The sequence below is a fragment of the Stegostoma tigrinum genome, chromosome 2 (assembly GCF_030684315.1).
Source record: "Stegostoma tigrinum isolate sSteTig4 chromosome 2, sSteTig4.hap1, whole genome shotgun sequence".
Taxonomy (NCBI): domain Eukaryota; kingdom Metazoa; phylum Chordata; class Chondrichthyes; order Orectolobiformes; family Stegostomatidae; genus Stegostoma; species Stegostoma tigrinum.
In genome coordinates, this window is record NC_081355.1 from 138,707,986 (window position 1) to 138,722,987 (window position 15,002).

Genomic DNA, 15,002 nt, shown 5'->3' on the forward strand with positions numbered 1-15,002 from the left:
GAGTGAGTTTCCAATCCAGTGACCGTTCGTCAGAATTGAAGGGGCTAGAAAATGATGTTTTTTATGTTGTTGACAAAGGGGGAGAAAGTGAAACAAATAGTGAGGGTGCTCAGAACAAAAGGCAAAAGGGAATGCTAATCATAATAAACAAAGATTTAGATGTAAAATAGGTGCTAATGATAGGTGTGAATAGTAGAATATGGTAACTCTCCTGAGAGTAAACCCATGCAATCAAGGTATTGGAGGGGAAAAGGGAGTGAAAGCGAAATAGAGGACGGTGTTCATGCTTTGATGTTGTTGAACTCAATGTTGAGTCTTGAAGGCTGTAAATTATCTCAGTAGAAAATGAACTGCTGTTCCTTTAGCTTGTGTTGAGCTTTGCTAGAACACTGCAGCAAGCCTAGAATGGAAACCAAAAGAATCCTTCCTCAGTGGAGGACCCGAAATGTTAATTCTGACTTCTCTTCACAGATGCTGTCAAACATGCTGAGCTTTTCCAGCAACTCTTGTTTTTTGTTTAGGACGGAAGTAATATCATGAGATCAAGACCGTATAATGAAATGGCAAGTAACTGAAAGGTTTGGATTATCCTTACTTCTAGACCAGAGGTGTTCCACAAAGCAGTTAATCTGTCTTTGCTCTTTCCAATGTAGAGGAAACTACATTGTAAGTAGCAAAATCAATATATATATTGAAAGGTGTATTGAGCCTTTTGGAGAAAGAAAAAGGCAGAGGTAAAAGGAAAAGCTTTAAACCCCCTATGATTATATGGGCAGGTGGTATGTGTGGAGTTTGGGGTGGGAGGGATGTTTGCAATGCATGTGGAAGTGTTAGGTGTGACAGAGGGGTAGACCAGGCTGTCATGGATGGACCTCTCCTTGTGAAATTCTGACCGGGAGGGCTGATGTGTTTGGTACACAGGTTGTTGACCTTTAGTAAAGTTAGTTTTCTTGTGTTTTAGTATAATAAGTACAAGAAGTGAAGCTTTAACTTTTTATATCTCTTTCTTGATGAGAACTGTGACCAACTGAATTGCTGAGACACGTCCAAGATAGATTCTGGCACAAGTGAGGCCATATTCATTTAGAACTGACCAGGCTGATCTTTTGTCCTGATCACAACCAAGATGCCCTTCTTGATGGTAATTGGATTGTGATTCAGAGCGACTGGGGCATGCACTAGGAACAAGTAGGAGAAGGAGCAATTTCAAAACAAAACAGAAATTAGGCATCTGAGAACAAAGCTGCCCCTCAGTTTTGTGTAAGAACCCAGTTGTCAGATATAAGACATTCTTTGTGTTGAAGTACATGATGCAGATCTGGTCCTTTGCTCAGCTGAGTTGTCATGATTATCCATGCCATTTTCCACTCCATTTAGGAATTGAAGATGGAGTATAGTTGCAGGGCCATGATTGACAAACCGTTAGCTAAAAGCTTACATATACTGTCTTCATCCTAATGGCCACCTTTTGTGTGGCTATATCAAGCTGTACATGAATACTTGACATGTGAACGCTAAGGGTCATTTCTCTGCTGACATGCTATCTGTTTCCGATTTTATGAAGGGTGTGTCTGACCACATTTTTGTGGAACACGTCAAGCTTTTGCACTGTGGCATACCACCTAAAACTTGTGGAAAATATTTGCAGGAAGTTGATAGCCAGAGACTATTTCCCAGGGCAGAAATGGCTAGCACGAGGGGTCATAGTTTTAAGCTGGTTGGTGGAAAGTATAGAGGGGATGTCAGAGGCAGGTTCTTTACGCAGAGAGTTGTGAGAGCATGGAATGCGTTGCCAGCAGCAGTTGTGGAAGCAAGGTCATTGGGGTCTTTTAAGAGACTGCTGGACATGTATATGGTCACAGAAATTTGAGGGTGCATACATGAGGATGAATGGTCGGCACAACATTGTGGGCTGAAGGGCCTGTTCTGTGCTGTACTGTTCTATGTTCTATGTTCTATGAAGGCACATTATTGCTTTCCATCATTTATATAAATGATTTGGATGTGAATGTAGGAGATATGGTTCGTAGGTTTGCAGATGATAGTAAAGTTGGCGATGTAGTGGACAGCAAAGAAGGTTACCTCAGAGTGCAACAGAGTCTTGATCTGATGGGCCAATGGGCCAAGAAGTGGTAGATGGAATTTAATTTAGATAAATGTGAGGTGATGCATTTTGGAAAGGCAAAACAGGGCAGTACTTACACACCTCGTGGTAAGGACCTGTGAAGTGTTGCTGAGTAAAGAGGCCTTGGAGTGCAGGTTCATAGTTCCCTCAAAGTGGAGTTGCAGGTAGACAGGATAGTGAAGAAGGTGAGTATAGAAGTAGGGATGTCATATTGTGACTGTAAAGCACATCGGTTAGGCCACTTGTGTGCAATTCTGGTCTGCCCCTACAGGAAGGATGTGTGAAACTTGAAATTGTTCAGAAAAAAATTACGAGGATATTGCCAAGGTTGGAGGGTTTGATCTATTGAAAGAGACTGAATAGACTGAGTCCATTTGCCCTGGAGTGTCAGAGGCTGGGAGGTGACCTCATAGACATTTTTTAAATCATGAGGGCCATGGATAGAGTGAATAGACAAGGTCTTTTCCCCGAAGTGAGGGAGTTCAAAACTAGAGGATATGGGTTTAAGGTGGAGAGGAGAAAGTCTTAAAAGGGACCTAAGGGGCGTCTTTTTCACGTGGAGGGTGGTGTGTGTATGGAATAAGCTGCCGGAAGATGTGATGGAGGCTGGTATGATTACAACATTTAAAAGGCATCTGGGTAGGTATATGAGTAGGAAGGGTTTAGAGAAATATGAACCAAATGCTGGCAAATGGGACCAAATTTATATAGGATATCTGGTCAGCATGGTAAGATGGACCGAAGGTTCTATGACATGGCAACCATCAGCTCGTTCAAGAAAAAAAATGGAAAGCTCTTTTGGATGGTTCCCTGAGCAAAACCGTATCATAGATTGCATGATCATCAGGACTTGTAAGCTGACATCAAGGAATGGCTTGGCTCATGGTGAGAAAGGCCCTCCCTGCCAGATCCTTCCTACATTCTTAGAGTCTCACCCCATCTATGTGTCATCTTGAAGTTGGGAAAGAGACCATTGTCCATTTTCTGGAATGTGCCTTTAAGAATGAAATTTGAAGAGAGGTGCAGTGGTTTTTGAAGGGGTTCAGCCTGACCAGCTGTATTGACACTGTTCTGCACGTTCATAAGAACATGAGATAAAGGTCGACAGTGGCTGGAGGACCATCAACACTGAAAAACACTCATTGGTTCTCCTGAAATTTGGTGGTGGTTCACTGCAAAGCGTTGTTCTGGATTGTGTATCACAACGTGGCACATTCCAAAGTGCAGGACTAAAATGCTGAGAAATGCACTAATGCTTTGAGCAGTTGCCACATGGGTACAATGAGAAAAGTTGCTGCCAAAACCTTTCAGCCATAGTACACTGAGCTGGAAAACTCTCAGCTATGTGCTTGACATGGAACCTACACTGTGAATATCAGAAGTGTTGAAATTGTATTAAGTTACCTCAGTTTGAAACACGTCATATCGCGCACTGAATGTTCAATCTGGAAGACTTTTTGTAGCATGCCTTTGTAAAGAAGACCTTTGAAAGAGAGCTTTGCTGTAATTCTGAGGCAGTCACGTTTGGGGCACCAACTAGCTGCTTAAGTAGTACAATACAGTTCACTAAATATTTTGGCTTGTGTTGTACTAATTTTCCAAATAGTGCCTGGTACGTAGTCATAGTCATACTGCACAGAAACAGATTCCTTACCTGATACCAGTTCTGACAGGAAAGGAATTAATTTGTCGAGAAACGGTGGCAATAATTTCACTGGAGAGTGTTAAAGGCCACCCTTCTTTCTTGTGGTTATCCCTGACATGATCAGGGCTGTCCTCCCACCCTACATCCAGCTTCAGGAGCTATTCAAGCACCAAAGTTTCATTTGATCAACACACCTTCAGATGACTGTTCTCCAGATTTGCACTCAAAGGCCCATAGGCCACCTGTTTGAAGAAAACTATTACAAGCACAAAAGCTGCATTAGTGCTAGGAGTTGCCCTATGGAGATGGGTGATCAGTCTTTTGCTACTTTGGCACCATTATGTGGCCGTTGGATTCTAACTAGGTTCCATGTCAAGCACCGTGGGTGGCACGGTGGCTCAGTGGTTAGCACTGCAGCCTCACAGCGCCAGGGACCCAGGTTTGATTCCAGCCTTGGGTAACTGTCTGTGCGGAGTTTGTACATTCTCCCCGTGTCTGCGTGGGTTTTCTCCGGGTTCTCCGGTTTCCTCCCACAGTCCAAAGATGTGCAGGCTAGGTTGATTGGCCATGCAAAAATTGCCCGTAGCGTTCAGGGGTGTGCTGGTTATAGGGGGATGGGTCTGGGTGGGATGCTGCCAGGGGTGGTGTGGACTTGTTGGGCTGAAGGGCCTGTTTCCACACTGTAGGGAATCTAATCTAATCTAAACATAAATTCTTCTCTCTCTACAGTTTCTCTAGCACCTTGATTTCAGATGCTTGACATTTGCAGTATTTTGCTTTTAATAGACCATAAGATACAGGAGTAGAATTAGGCCATTCACCCCAAGTAAGTTGGCTTCACCATTTGATCATGGCTGATATGTTTCACAACCCCATTCTCCTACCATCTCCCGGTAACCTTTGATGATTTTACCAATGAACAGCCTATCTGTCTGTCTTAAATACGCTCACTGACTTCGCCTCCACAGCCTTCTGCAGCACAGATTAACCACCCTCCCATTGAAGAAATTCCTTCTCATTTCGGTTCTTAAGGGTAGCCTCTTCATTCTGAGCCTGTGCCCTTGGGTCCTAGGCTCTCTTATGAGTGGAAACATCATGTCCATTCTATTCAGGTCTCTCTGCGTTTTTCAAGTTTCAATGAGATTCCCCTAACCCTTCTAAACCCATTTGAGTACAGACCCAGAATCTTCGACTATTCTTCATGTGATAAGCCCTTTGTTCCTGGAATTGCTCTTGTAAACCTCCTCTGGTCCCCTTCCAATGCCAGCACAAACTACAGCCGGCAATTTAAAAAGAAGTAGAAAAACTGAGCGGAGGAAGCAGTATCTGTGGAAAGAAGCAATTCATGTTTCTGATCAGTTAAACTTACATCAGAACTGATTACCACCAGTAGCAAATTGGCTGTCACATTTCTTTCAGCAGAACACCTGACTAATAAAAATAGGCCATAAATGCTGTTCTCCAGTTCGATGTCTTTTTTTCCCCACTCTTCCAACTCCAGCCACAACTCCAACTCCCCTTTAAAATTTTCAAGTAGACTTGCAGCTCGGGTTCTGGATGAGGTTGTAGACATGCTTGCTGAGCCGGTGGATTTGGTTGCAAATGTCTCGTCACACTGCTAGGCAACATCTTCAGTGCCCCTCCAGTGAAGCGCCTGTGTTCTGTCCAACTTGTTATTTATATGTCAGAGATAATGGGAAATGCAGATGCTGGAGAATCTGAGTTAACAAAGTGTGAAGCTGGATGAACACAGCAGGCCAAGCAGCATCTTAGGAGCACAAAAGCTGACATTCAGCTTGGGTCTAGGCCCAAAATGTCAGCTTTTGTGCTCCTAAGATGCTGCTTGGCCTGCTGTGTTCATCCAGCTTCACACTTTGTTATCTCTTATTGTTATTTACATACCTTAGTTTGCTGGGGTAGTTGGTTTTACTTCCAGTCCCGTTTCTCAGTGGTTTGTACACGGGGTCTAATTAGATTAGATTAGATTCCCTACAGTGTGGAAACAGGCCCTTTGGCCCAACAGGTCCACACCGCCCCTTGGAGCATCCCACCCAGACCCGTCTCCCTATAACCCACACACCCCTGAACATGACGGGCAATTTAGCATGGCCAATCCACCCAGCCTGCACATCTTTGGACTGTGGGGGGAAACCAGAGAAAACCCATGCAGACACGGGGAGAACGTGCAAACTCTGCACAGACAGTTGCCCGAGCTGGAATTGAACCCGAGTCCCTGGCGCTGTGAGGCTGCAGTGCTAACCACTGAGCCACCGTGCTGCCCAGAATTCCATGTGTTTGTTGATGGAGTTCCAGTTGGAGTACCAGGCGTCCAGGAATTCCCTGGCATGTCTCTGTTAGGTTTGTGTGATTATGGATGTGTGTCCCAGGCCAATTTGTCTGCCTCGTTGTCCGTGTATAGTGAGACAAGTTTCGAAAGACCACACATATGGACCGGATACTCAGTTGCACTAGCAACCACCGAATGCCCACAAATGGAGCTGCATCAGGACACCATTTAAACGAGCCACAACACATTGCAGCAACCCAGAACTATGTAAAGCGGAACAGGACTACGTATAACAGAGTCTTCAAAAGGAATGGATACCCAAAAAGCAATTACCTCCAAGACAGACCACAACAGGAAGACACGATATGACCAGATTAACTCATCATCCTACCATACATTAAGGATATGTCAGAGATGATGACAAGACTACTCAGACCCCTAGGTATCAGGGCAGCCCACAACCAACAACCACCCTACAGCAGCTGCTGACGAACACAAAGGATCCCATACCCCAAACCAGCAAAACCGGTTAACATACAAAATACCATACTGTTTAAAACACCACATAAGCCAAACTGGAAGAAAACTGACAATACAGATACATGAACACCAGCTAGCGACCAAGAGGCATGACCAATTCTCATTTGTCTCACTACACATGGACAATGAGGGACACAAATTCGACTGGAACAACACATCCATAATTGCACAAGCCAAACAGAGACATGCCAGGGAATTCCTGGAGGCCTAGCATTCCAGCCGGAACTCCATCAACAAACACATTGATTTGTACAAAGGGTCTAATTTCGCTGAGAAACAGAACCGGAAGTAATACCAACCACCCCAGCAAACTGAGGCATATAAATAGTACACAGGACAGAAGACTGAAGCTTCACCGGAAGTGCACCGATGATGTTACCTAGCAGGGTGATGAAACCCACCGGCTCGGAGAGCATGTCTGCAACTTCTGAAGCCACCCCTCCCAACCAAAGCATAAAACCCATGACATTCCCAAGTCTAAGATAATAAAATGTGAGGCTGGATGAACACAGCAGGCCCAGCAGCATCTCAGGAGCACAAAAGCTGACGTTTCGGGCCTAGACCCTTCATCAGAGAGGGGGATGGGGTGAGGGCTCTGGAATAAATAGGGAGAGAGGGGGAGGCAGACCGAAGATGGAGAGAAAAGAAGATAGGTGGAGAGGAGAGTATAGGTGGGGAGGTAGGGAGGGGATAAGTCAGTCCAGGGAAGACGGACAGGTCAAGGAGGTGGGATGAGGTTAGTAGGTAGGACATGGAGGTGCGGCTTGGGGAGGGAGGGGGGGATGGGTGAGAGGAAGAACAGGTTGGGGAGGCAGAGACAGGTTGGACTGGTTTTGGGATGCAGTGGGTGGAGGGGAAGAGCCTGGCTGGTTGTGTGGTGCAGTGGGGGGAGGGGACGAACTGGGCTGGTTTTGGGATGCGGTGGGGGAAGGGGAGATTTTGAAGCTGGTGAAGTCCACATTGATACATTCCCAAGTCTGTTCAGCTCCAAAGAAGATTAGTTTGGCTTGATGTTTACACTGGTCCACTTTCTACAGCTGCCACTGGATCTGTTGAGATTTTCCAGCCCGTTGTTTTCATTTCAGATCTTCAGCAACATTTATTTTTTTCCTATTCAAAAGTACTTTGGTCATAAGGAACTTTAGGATGATCTGGGAGTTGTGTAAAGCTCTGTATAAATGCAGAGTTTATTTCTTTTTCGTTGTGAGTTTACACTGCTGTTTGTTTCTTTTCAGGGAAGGCGATTTTTAAGTTTTTTGTTTAGCTGGGATGTAGAATTCATCAAGATGATCCATGACGCCATTAAGAACCAGTTGCACTTCTTTCCTAAGTATGAACAAAGTAATTAGAGTATTGGGTTAAGGCAAGAAAAGCATGCATTGAGAATTAATTTAAATTCTGCAATGTGAGTGAATCTTTTGATTTATGTAGTGATTTTCTAATTAGGCAGTTCTAGAATATGAAAAACCCTTGACCTTTAGAATATCTAACTAAATAATTTGTCAATTATCAATTACTTTATAAGTGTTTGGAATTAAAGTTTAAGGATGATGTGTAATCAGTTTACAAAGTATCACAATCTCATAAGTATTATGGCTTAAAGGTGACTATTTGCCCATCGTGCCTGCACTTGCTGGTTAAACAAGCATCATTGCCATTTCACTGCTTTTTACAATATCCTTGCATCTTTATTTTCATCTATATAATCATCCACTGCCCTCTTGAATGTCTCAATTGAACGTTCCTCCACCACACTTCTAGACAGTGCATTTTATACCCTAAGTACTCAGTGAAAATGTTTTCCTCAATTCAACCTTGCATCTTTTGTGGGCCACTTTAAATCTGTGCACTCTTGTTCTTGTTTCTTTTACAAGCAGGAATAGTTTCTCCTATCTCTCCAGCCCACTCTTCATTTTGAAAACTTCTATCAGGTCTCCTCTTAATTTCGTTCTCTCCTAGCATAACAGTCCCAGTTTAGAGTCAGAGTCATACAACTAGGCCTTCACCTCATTTTGTCTGTCGGGATCTATCTACACTAATTCCACTTTCCAGTTTTTGGCCCATAGACTTGAATGTTAGAATTTCTTCAGTCTCCATAACTGAAAAGTTCCTCATCCTTGGAACCACTACTGCACATCTTACATTACATCTTTCCAATGTGATGCCAGAACTATAGTTAGTATTAGAAATCTAAGCTGGAATACTATGTTTTGCTAATTGATCAGATTATTTTTATTATTTGTAATGTTATAATCTCTTTATCCTGAACTTGATACTTTATAACTCCTTTCTTGCTCAGGCCAGACGACCATGTGCGCTGTCACCTCTAGTAATCTCTTTGAGAGGGGTACAGCCATAATCGTTTCTCTCCAGGGATATGCCTTTTCTTAACTTTGTATTTAGATCTGTGGTTTTCTATATTCCAATTTTGAGACTTGTTTGTCTGCAATTATCATGTGGCTTTAATTCTGGATAGGTTGAGAATTTCAGGATTGTCATGCTCTCTGATTGGAGTTCCAAGGCACTGAATTAATACTTAAGTATCAGGGCTTTCCAGGCTTTGCATTTTGTAATATTGTTCTTTTCCTGTTATGATTAACTCTTAATAATGCTTGTGAATTTTTGCCTGTAGATCCATCATGACCTATGTAGCTGAGGTATATTTTAGAGCTTGGAAAAGGGCTTCTGGAATGTTTCTGAAGGTGAGTGATCTTAATTTTAAAATTAGGGAGGGCTGTGTTGATAGCCAGAGACTATTTCCCAGGGCAGAAATGGCTAACACGAGGGGTCATAGTTTTAAGCTGGTTGGAGGAGAGTATAGAGGGGATGTCAGAGGCGGGTTCTTTACACAGAGAGTTGAGAGAGCATGGAATGCGTTGCCAGCAGCAGTTGTGGAAGCAAGGTCATTGGGGTCATTTAAGAGACTGCTGGACTTGCATATGGTCACAGAAATTTGAGGGTGCATACATGAGGATCAATGGTCGGCACAACATCGTGGGCTGAAGGGCCTGTTCTGTGCTGTACTGTTCTATGTTCTGTTCCAGAGAATATCGATATTAAGAAGGTGGTGGTGTTGGGTGTCTTGAAAAACATTAAAGTGGATTAGTCCCCTCGGCCGGATGGAATCTGTCCCAGAATACTGAAGGACACAAGGGAGGAGATTACTGGGGCCTTGACAGAGAAATTTGTATCCTTTTTAGCCACAGGAGAGGTCCCGAACACTAGAAGATAACCAATGTCATTTCTTTGTTTAAAAAACGCAACGGGGTAATCCAGGAAATTGTAGGCTGACGACTCTTACATCAATGATAAATTATTGGAGAAGATTCTCAGTAACAGGATTTACTTGTATTTGGATATTAAAGGACTTATTATGGGTAATCAACATGGCTTTGTGTGGGGGACATTTTGTCTCCCAAATCTGAGTTTTTTTCAGGAAGTAATGAAGATAATTGAGGGTAAAATAACGGTTGTTGTCTATATGGTCATTGTAAAGTATTTGACAAGTTCCCACTTGGTAGGCTACTCCAGAAGGTTAAGTGACATGAGACCCAAGATGAGTTAGTAAGTTGGCTTGGTCATAGAAGATGGTTTTCGAGGGGTGTTTTTCTGATTCGAGGGTTTTGATCAGTGGTGTTCTGCAAGAGTCATTGTTGGGACCTCTGTTGTTTGCAATATATGTGATTGGATGAAAATGTAGCTCATCTGATTCAAAATTTGAAGACAACATGAAAATTGATGTAATTGTGGATAGTAAGATACAGCAGGATAAAAATCAATTGGAAAGTTGGATGGAGAAATAGTAGTTTGAGTCTAGGCAAGTGTGTGGTGATGTATGCTTTTTTTTTAAAAGAGGTCACATGCAAGAGAATAATATACAGTTGATGGCCAGACCCTTATGAGCATTGACCCACAGAGAGATCTTGGCGTGCAAGTCCATAGCTCCCTGAAAGTGATAACACAAGTGAATAAGGTGGTACAGACAGTATATTGGTATGCCTAGATAATAAAATGTGAGATAATAAAATGTGAGGCTGGATGAACACAGCAGGCCAAGCAGCATCTCAGGAGCACAAAAGCTGACGTTTCGGGCCTAGACCCTTCATCAGAGAGGGGGATGGGGAGAGGGAACTGGAATAAATAGGGAGAGGGGGGAGGCGGACCGAAGATGGAGAGTAAAGAAGATAGGTGGAGAGAGTATAGGAATAAAATGTGAGGCTGGATGCTTGCTGCTTTTAGTCAGGGCGTGTCATGTTGCTGCTACATAAATTTCTGTTAGATGACATTTGGAGTATTGTGTGCAGTTCTGGTCACCACTCTGCAGAGAGGATGTGGAAGTTTTGAAGAGGCTGCAAAGTAGGTTAACCAGGATATTTTCTGGATTGGAATGTATTAGCTCTAAGCAGAAATTGGACAAACTTGGTTTGTTTTTGTCAGAGGTTGAGAGGCGACCTGACGGGAGTTTATAAAATTCAGATGTGTTGGTAGTCTGAGGATTTTTTTCCCCCAGGGTGGAAATGTCAAATATTAGTAGGTATAGGTTTAAGATGAGGAAGGGTGGCAGAGTTTAAAGTTTGAGGCAAGCTTTTTGCACAAACGATGGTAGGTGCTTGCAGGGTAGAAGCAGATATGACAGCACAGTTCAAGAGGCATTTAGACAGAAGCATGAACAAGCAGGAATAGAGGGATGTGAACCATGTGCAGGCAGATGGAATTAGTTTAGAATTGCATCATAATTGGCACAGACATGGTGGGCCAAAGAACCAGCGCTGTACTGTATATTTCTATATTCTGTTTCCATGCAAATCCTCGCTACCTGCAAACCCAAATATGTCCTTTTGCTGATGATGTGAACATTGCTCAGAAATTAGAGCATCATTTCACGTTCCCCTAGTTGTCGGATAATAAGACTGAAAATGAAAACTGTTTACCTTGGAGAGTCAGTTCTTTCCTATTCGGGATTACTAATGAACACCTCTTCCTCTGTCCAACCACCTAGAAACGAAAATGCTTGAATTACATTGGCCAAATCAACAGCCAGCATATAAAGTAGAAAGTACATTTTAGATTTTCTGTGTTGATCCATTTTTCTGAATCTTCATCAAAGTATCTTTGTGTCCCATCTGTTTCTTTGAAACTCTTGGCTAGATTTAAACAAAGATTTGATGTATTTTGTAGATTAAATCTGTTGGTTTTGAATAGTTTGGGTTTTTTGGGAAATTGAGTAGCCTTTAAGTGCTGTAAATTGATGGCTAAGAATGCCCCTGATGAATTATAAAGATATTACAGCACAGCATAGATGCAAAGAAACTACTTCCATGAAGAAACTCCATATCAATGAGACTCCATTCAAACTCTGAGCTAGGTCATTTGGGACTGAAATCAGAGAGCAGTGTTGCAGACAGAATAGAGGGAATCTTTGGATCAATTGGAATTTCTCAAGTTTGGGATCAACAGATTTGTAATTTTTTTTTAGGCAAGGATTTTGTGATATGGATGAGTAAGCAAAGTTGAGCAAAATTTGATCTAACAGAATAGTGAAATAGACTCAAATAACCAGAATGATCTACTTTGCTTCTACATTTTTAGAGATACGATTGATTGTAAGCAGTTTATCATTGTGTTGAATAGTGTTGACAGAAATGTGGAGTTGAGGCTACAAGCAGATCAGCTATAATATTCTCATATCGCAGAGCTAGCTTGAGCTGGATATCTTACTTGTGCTCTTATTCTGCACAATTGTATTCAGCTTTCACAATGCAGATAAGCAGAATACCCACTGCAGCCTAATGTTCCAGGGGATAGATGCTATAAGAAGGATAGAGATGGGAAGCAAGAGAGATGGGGGGAGTGGTGTTTTTGATTGAGGATAGCAATGCTGCTGTACTTAAGGAAGCTATTCGTGCAAATACGTCCAGGGAAATTGTTTGATTGGAACTAAGAAATAAGAAAGAGGTGATCACCTTATTGGGATTGTAGTATAGACCCACCAGTAGTCAGCGGGAAATTGAGAAACAAATTTGTAAGGAGGTCCACAGTTATCTGTGAAAATAATGGGATGGTTATGGTAGGGGTATTTTAATTTTCTAAACATAGACTGAGACTGCCGTAGTGTTAAGGGCTTGGATGGAGACGAATTTAAGTGTGCATAAGAAAATTTTCTGATTCATTATGTGAATGTACTACTGGAGAAGGTGCAAAACTTGGTCTACTCTTGGAAAATAAGGCAGGGATGGTGACTGCGGTGTCAGTGGGGGAGCATTTTGTGGCTAGTGATTCTAATTTTATTAATTTTAAAATAGTGATGGAAAAGGATAGACTAGATCTAAAAGTTGAAGTTCTGATCTGGAGTAAGGCCAATTTTGACAGTATTGGGCAAGAGCTTTCAAAAGTTGATTGTGGGCCTATGTTTGCAGGTAAAGAGATGGTTGGAAAATGTGAAGCTTTCAAAAATGAAATATCTAGAGTCCAGAGACAGTATGATCCTGTTAGGTGAAGGGCAAGGCTGGTAGGTGTAGTAAATGCTGGATGACTAGAGAAATTGAGGTTTTGCCCAGGAAAAATAAGGAAGTTTATGTCAGGTATAGATAGCAGAGATGGAGTGAATCCCTAGAGAAATATAAAGGCAGTAGGAGTATATTTAAGAGGGAAATCAGGAAGGCAAAACAGGGATGTGAATTAGCTTTGGCAAGTAGGGTTAAGGAGAATCCAAAGGGATTCTACAAACACATTAAGGACAAAAGGATAACTAGGGAGAAAATAGGGCCTCTTAAAGATCAGCAAGGCCACCAAGATGTGGAACTACAGGAGATGTTGCGATACTGAATGAGTATTTTGCATCAGTGCTTACTGTGGAGAAGGGTATGGAAGATAGAGAATGTGGGGAAATAAATTGTGACATCTTGAAAAATGTCCATATTATAGAGGAGAAGGTGCTGAATGTCTTAAAATGCATAAAGGTGGATAAATCCCTGGGAACTGATCAGGTGTACCCAAGAACTCGGTGGAAAGTGAGGGAATAGATTGCTGAGTCCCTTGCTGAGATATTTTATATCATTGATAGCCACAGGTGAGATCTGGAAGACTGGAGGTTGGCAAATGTGGTGCCACTATTTATAAAAGTGGTAAGGAACTATATACCAGTGAGCCTATCATCGATGGTAGGCAAGCTGTTAGAGGGATTCCAGAGGGATAGGATTTACATAGATTTGGAATGGCAAGGACTGACTAGGGATGGTCAACATGGCTTTGTGCATGGGAAATTGTGTCTCACTAACTTGTCTGAATTTTTTTGAAGAACTAACGAAAAGGATTAGTGAGGGCAGAGTGGTGTATGTGATCTTGTTTGACTACAATAAGGTATTCGACAAGGTTCCTCATGATAGACTGGTTAGCATGGTTAGATCTCACAGAATGCAGGGAGAAATAGCTATTTGAATACAGGTCTGTCTTCTGGCTTCAAGGTAGAAGACAGGGTGGTGGAGGGTTGCTTTTCAAACTGGAGGCGTGTGACCAGCAGTGTGCCACAAGGATTGATGCTGGGTCCGCTGCCTTTAGTCATTTACGTAAATGATTTAGATGCGAACACATGAGGAATGGTTAGTAAGTTTGCTGATGACACTAAAATTGGAGGCATATGGACAGCGAAGAAAGTTACCTCTGTGCAACGGGATCTTGATCAGAATGGCCAAAGGGCCAAGGAGTGGCAGATGGAGTTTAATTTAAATAAATGTGAGGTGCTACAATTTGAAAAGGCAAATCAAGACAGGACTTGTACACTTAATGGTCAGGCTCTAGGGAGTATTGCTGAACAGAGACCTTGGCGTGCAGGCTCATAGTTCCTTGGAAGTGGAGTCACAGGTAAATAGGATAGTGAAGAAGGTGTTTAGTATGCTAATAGGTAATACAGTAAGGAGCAGGCCAGGCAGCATCAGAGGAGCAGGAAAGTTGATGTTTCAGGTCGGGACCCTTCTTCAGAAAGGGGGAAGGGGAAGGGAACTCGGAAATAAATAGAGAGAGGAGGGGTGGGGTTGGGGGAGGTAGTTGGGAAGGTGTTAGGTGATTGCAGGTAGGGGATGGTGGGGATTGGTCAGTGGAATGGGAGGGGCGAAAGTGTGGGAGAGAAGACGGACAGGTTGTATCAGGCCATGGAGGCAGGGATGAGAGGGAGAGTTGGTCATGGTATGAGGCCAGCAGTAGGGAAATTTTAAAACTGGTGAATTCCATGTTTAGGCCATTAGGTTGTAGGCTCCTGAGGCAGAATATGAGGTGCTGCTCCTCCAGTTTGTGGGGGATGTGATTGTGACACTGGAGGATGCCCAGGATGGACATGTCGCCCAGGGAGTGGGAGTGGGAGGAGAAGTTAACATGCTTGTCTCGTACAGAGTGCAGAGGCTTTACGAAAT

The 15,002-nt window shown here is 42.8% G+C and overlaps 1 protein-coding gene across 2 annotated transcripts in view; it reads left to right on the forward strand.

The window, feature by feature from the left end:
- Window positions 1-15,002, forward strand: part of ncapg2 (non-SMC condensin II complex, subunit G2) — a 93,949-nt gene that overhangs the window by 20,720 nt on the left and 58,227 nt on the right. For both annotated transcript variants that reach the window (XM_048560354.1, XM_048560362.1), the window contains exons 7-8: window positions 7,833-7,927; window positions 9,230-9,299. In XM_048560354.1, the coding sequence (XP_048416311.1) occupies window positions 7,833-7,927; window positions 9,230-9,299 (165 nt within the window). The remainder of the gene's footprint in view (window positions 1-7,832; window positions 7,928-9,229; window positions 9,300-15,002) is intronic.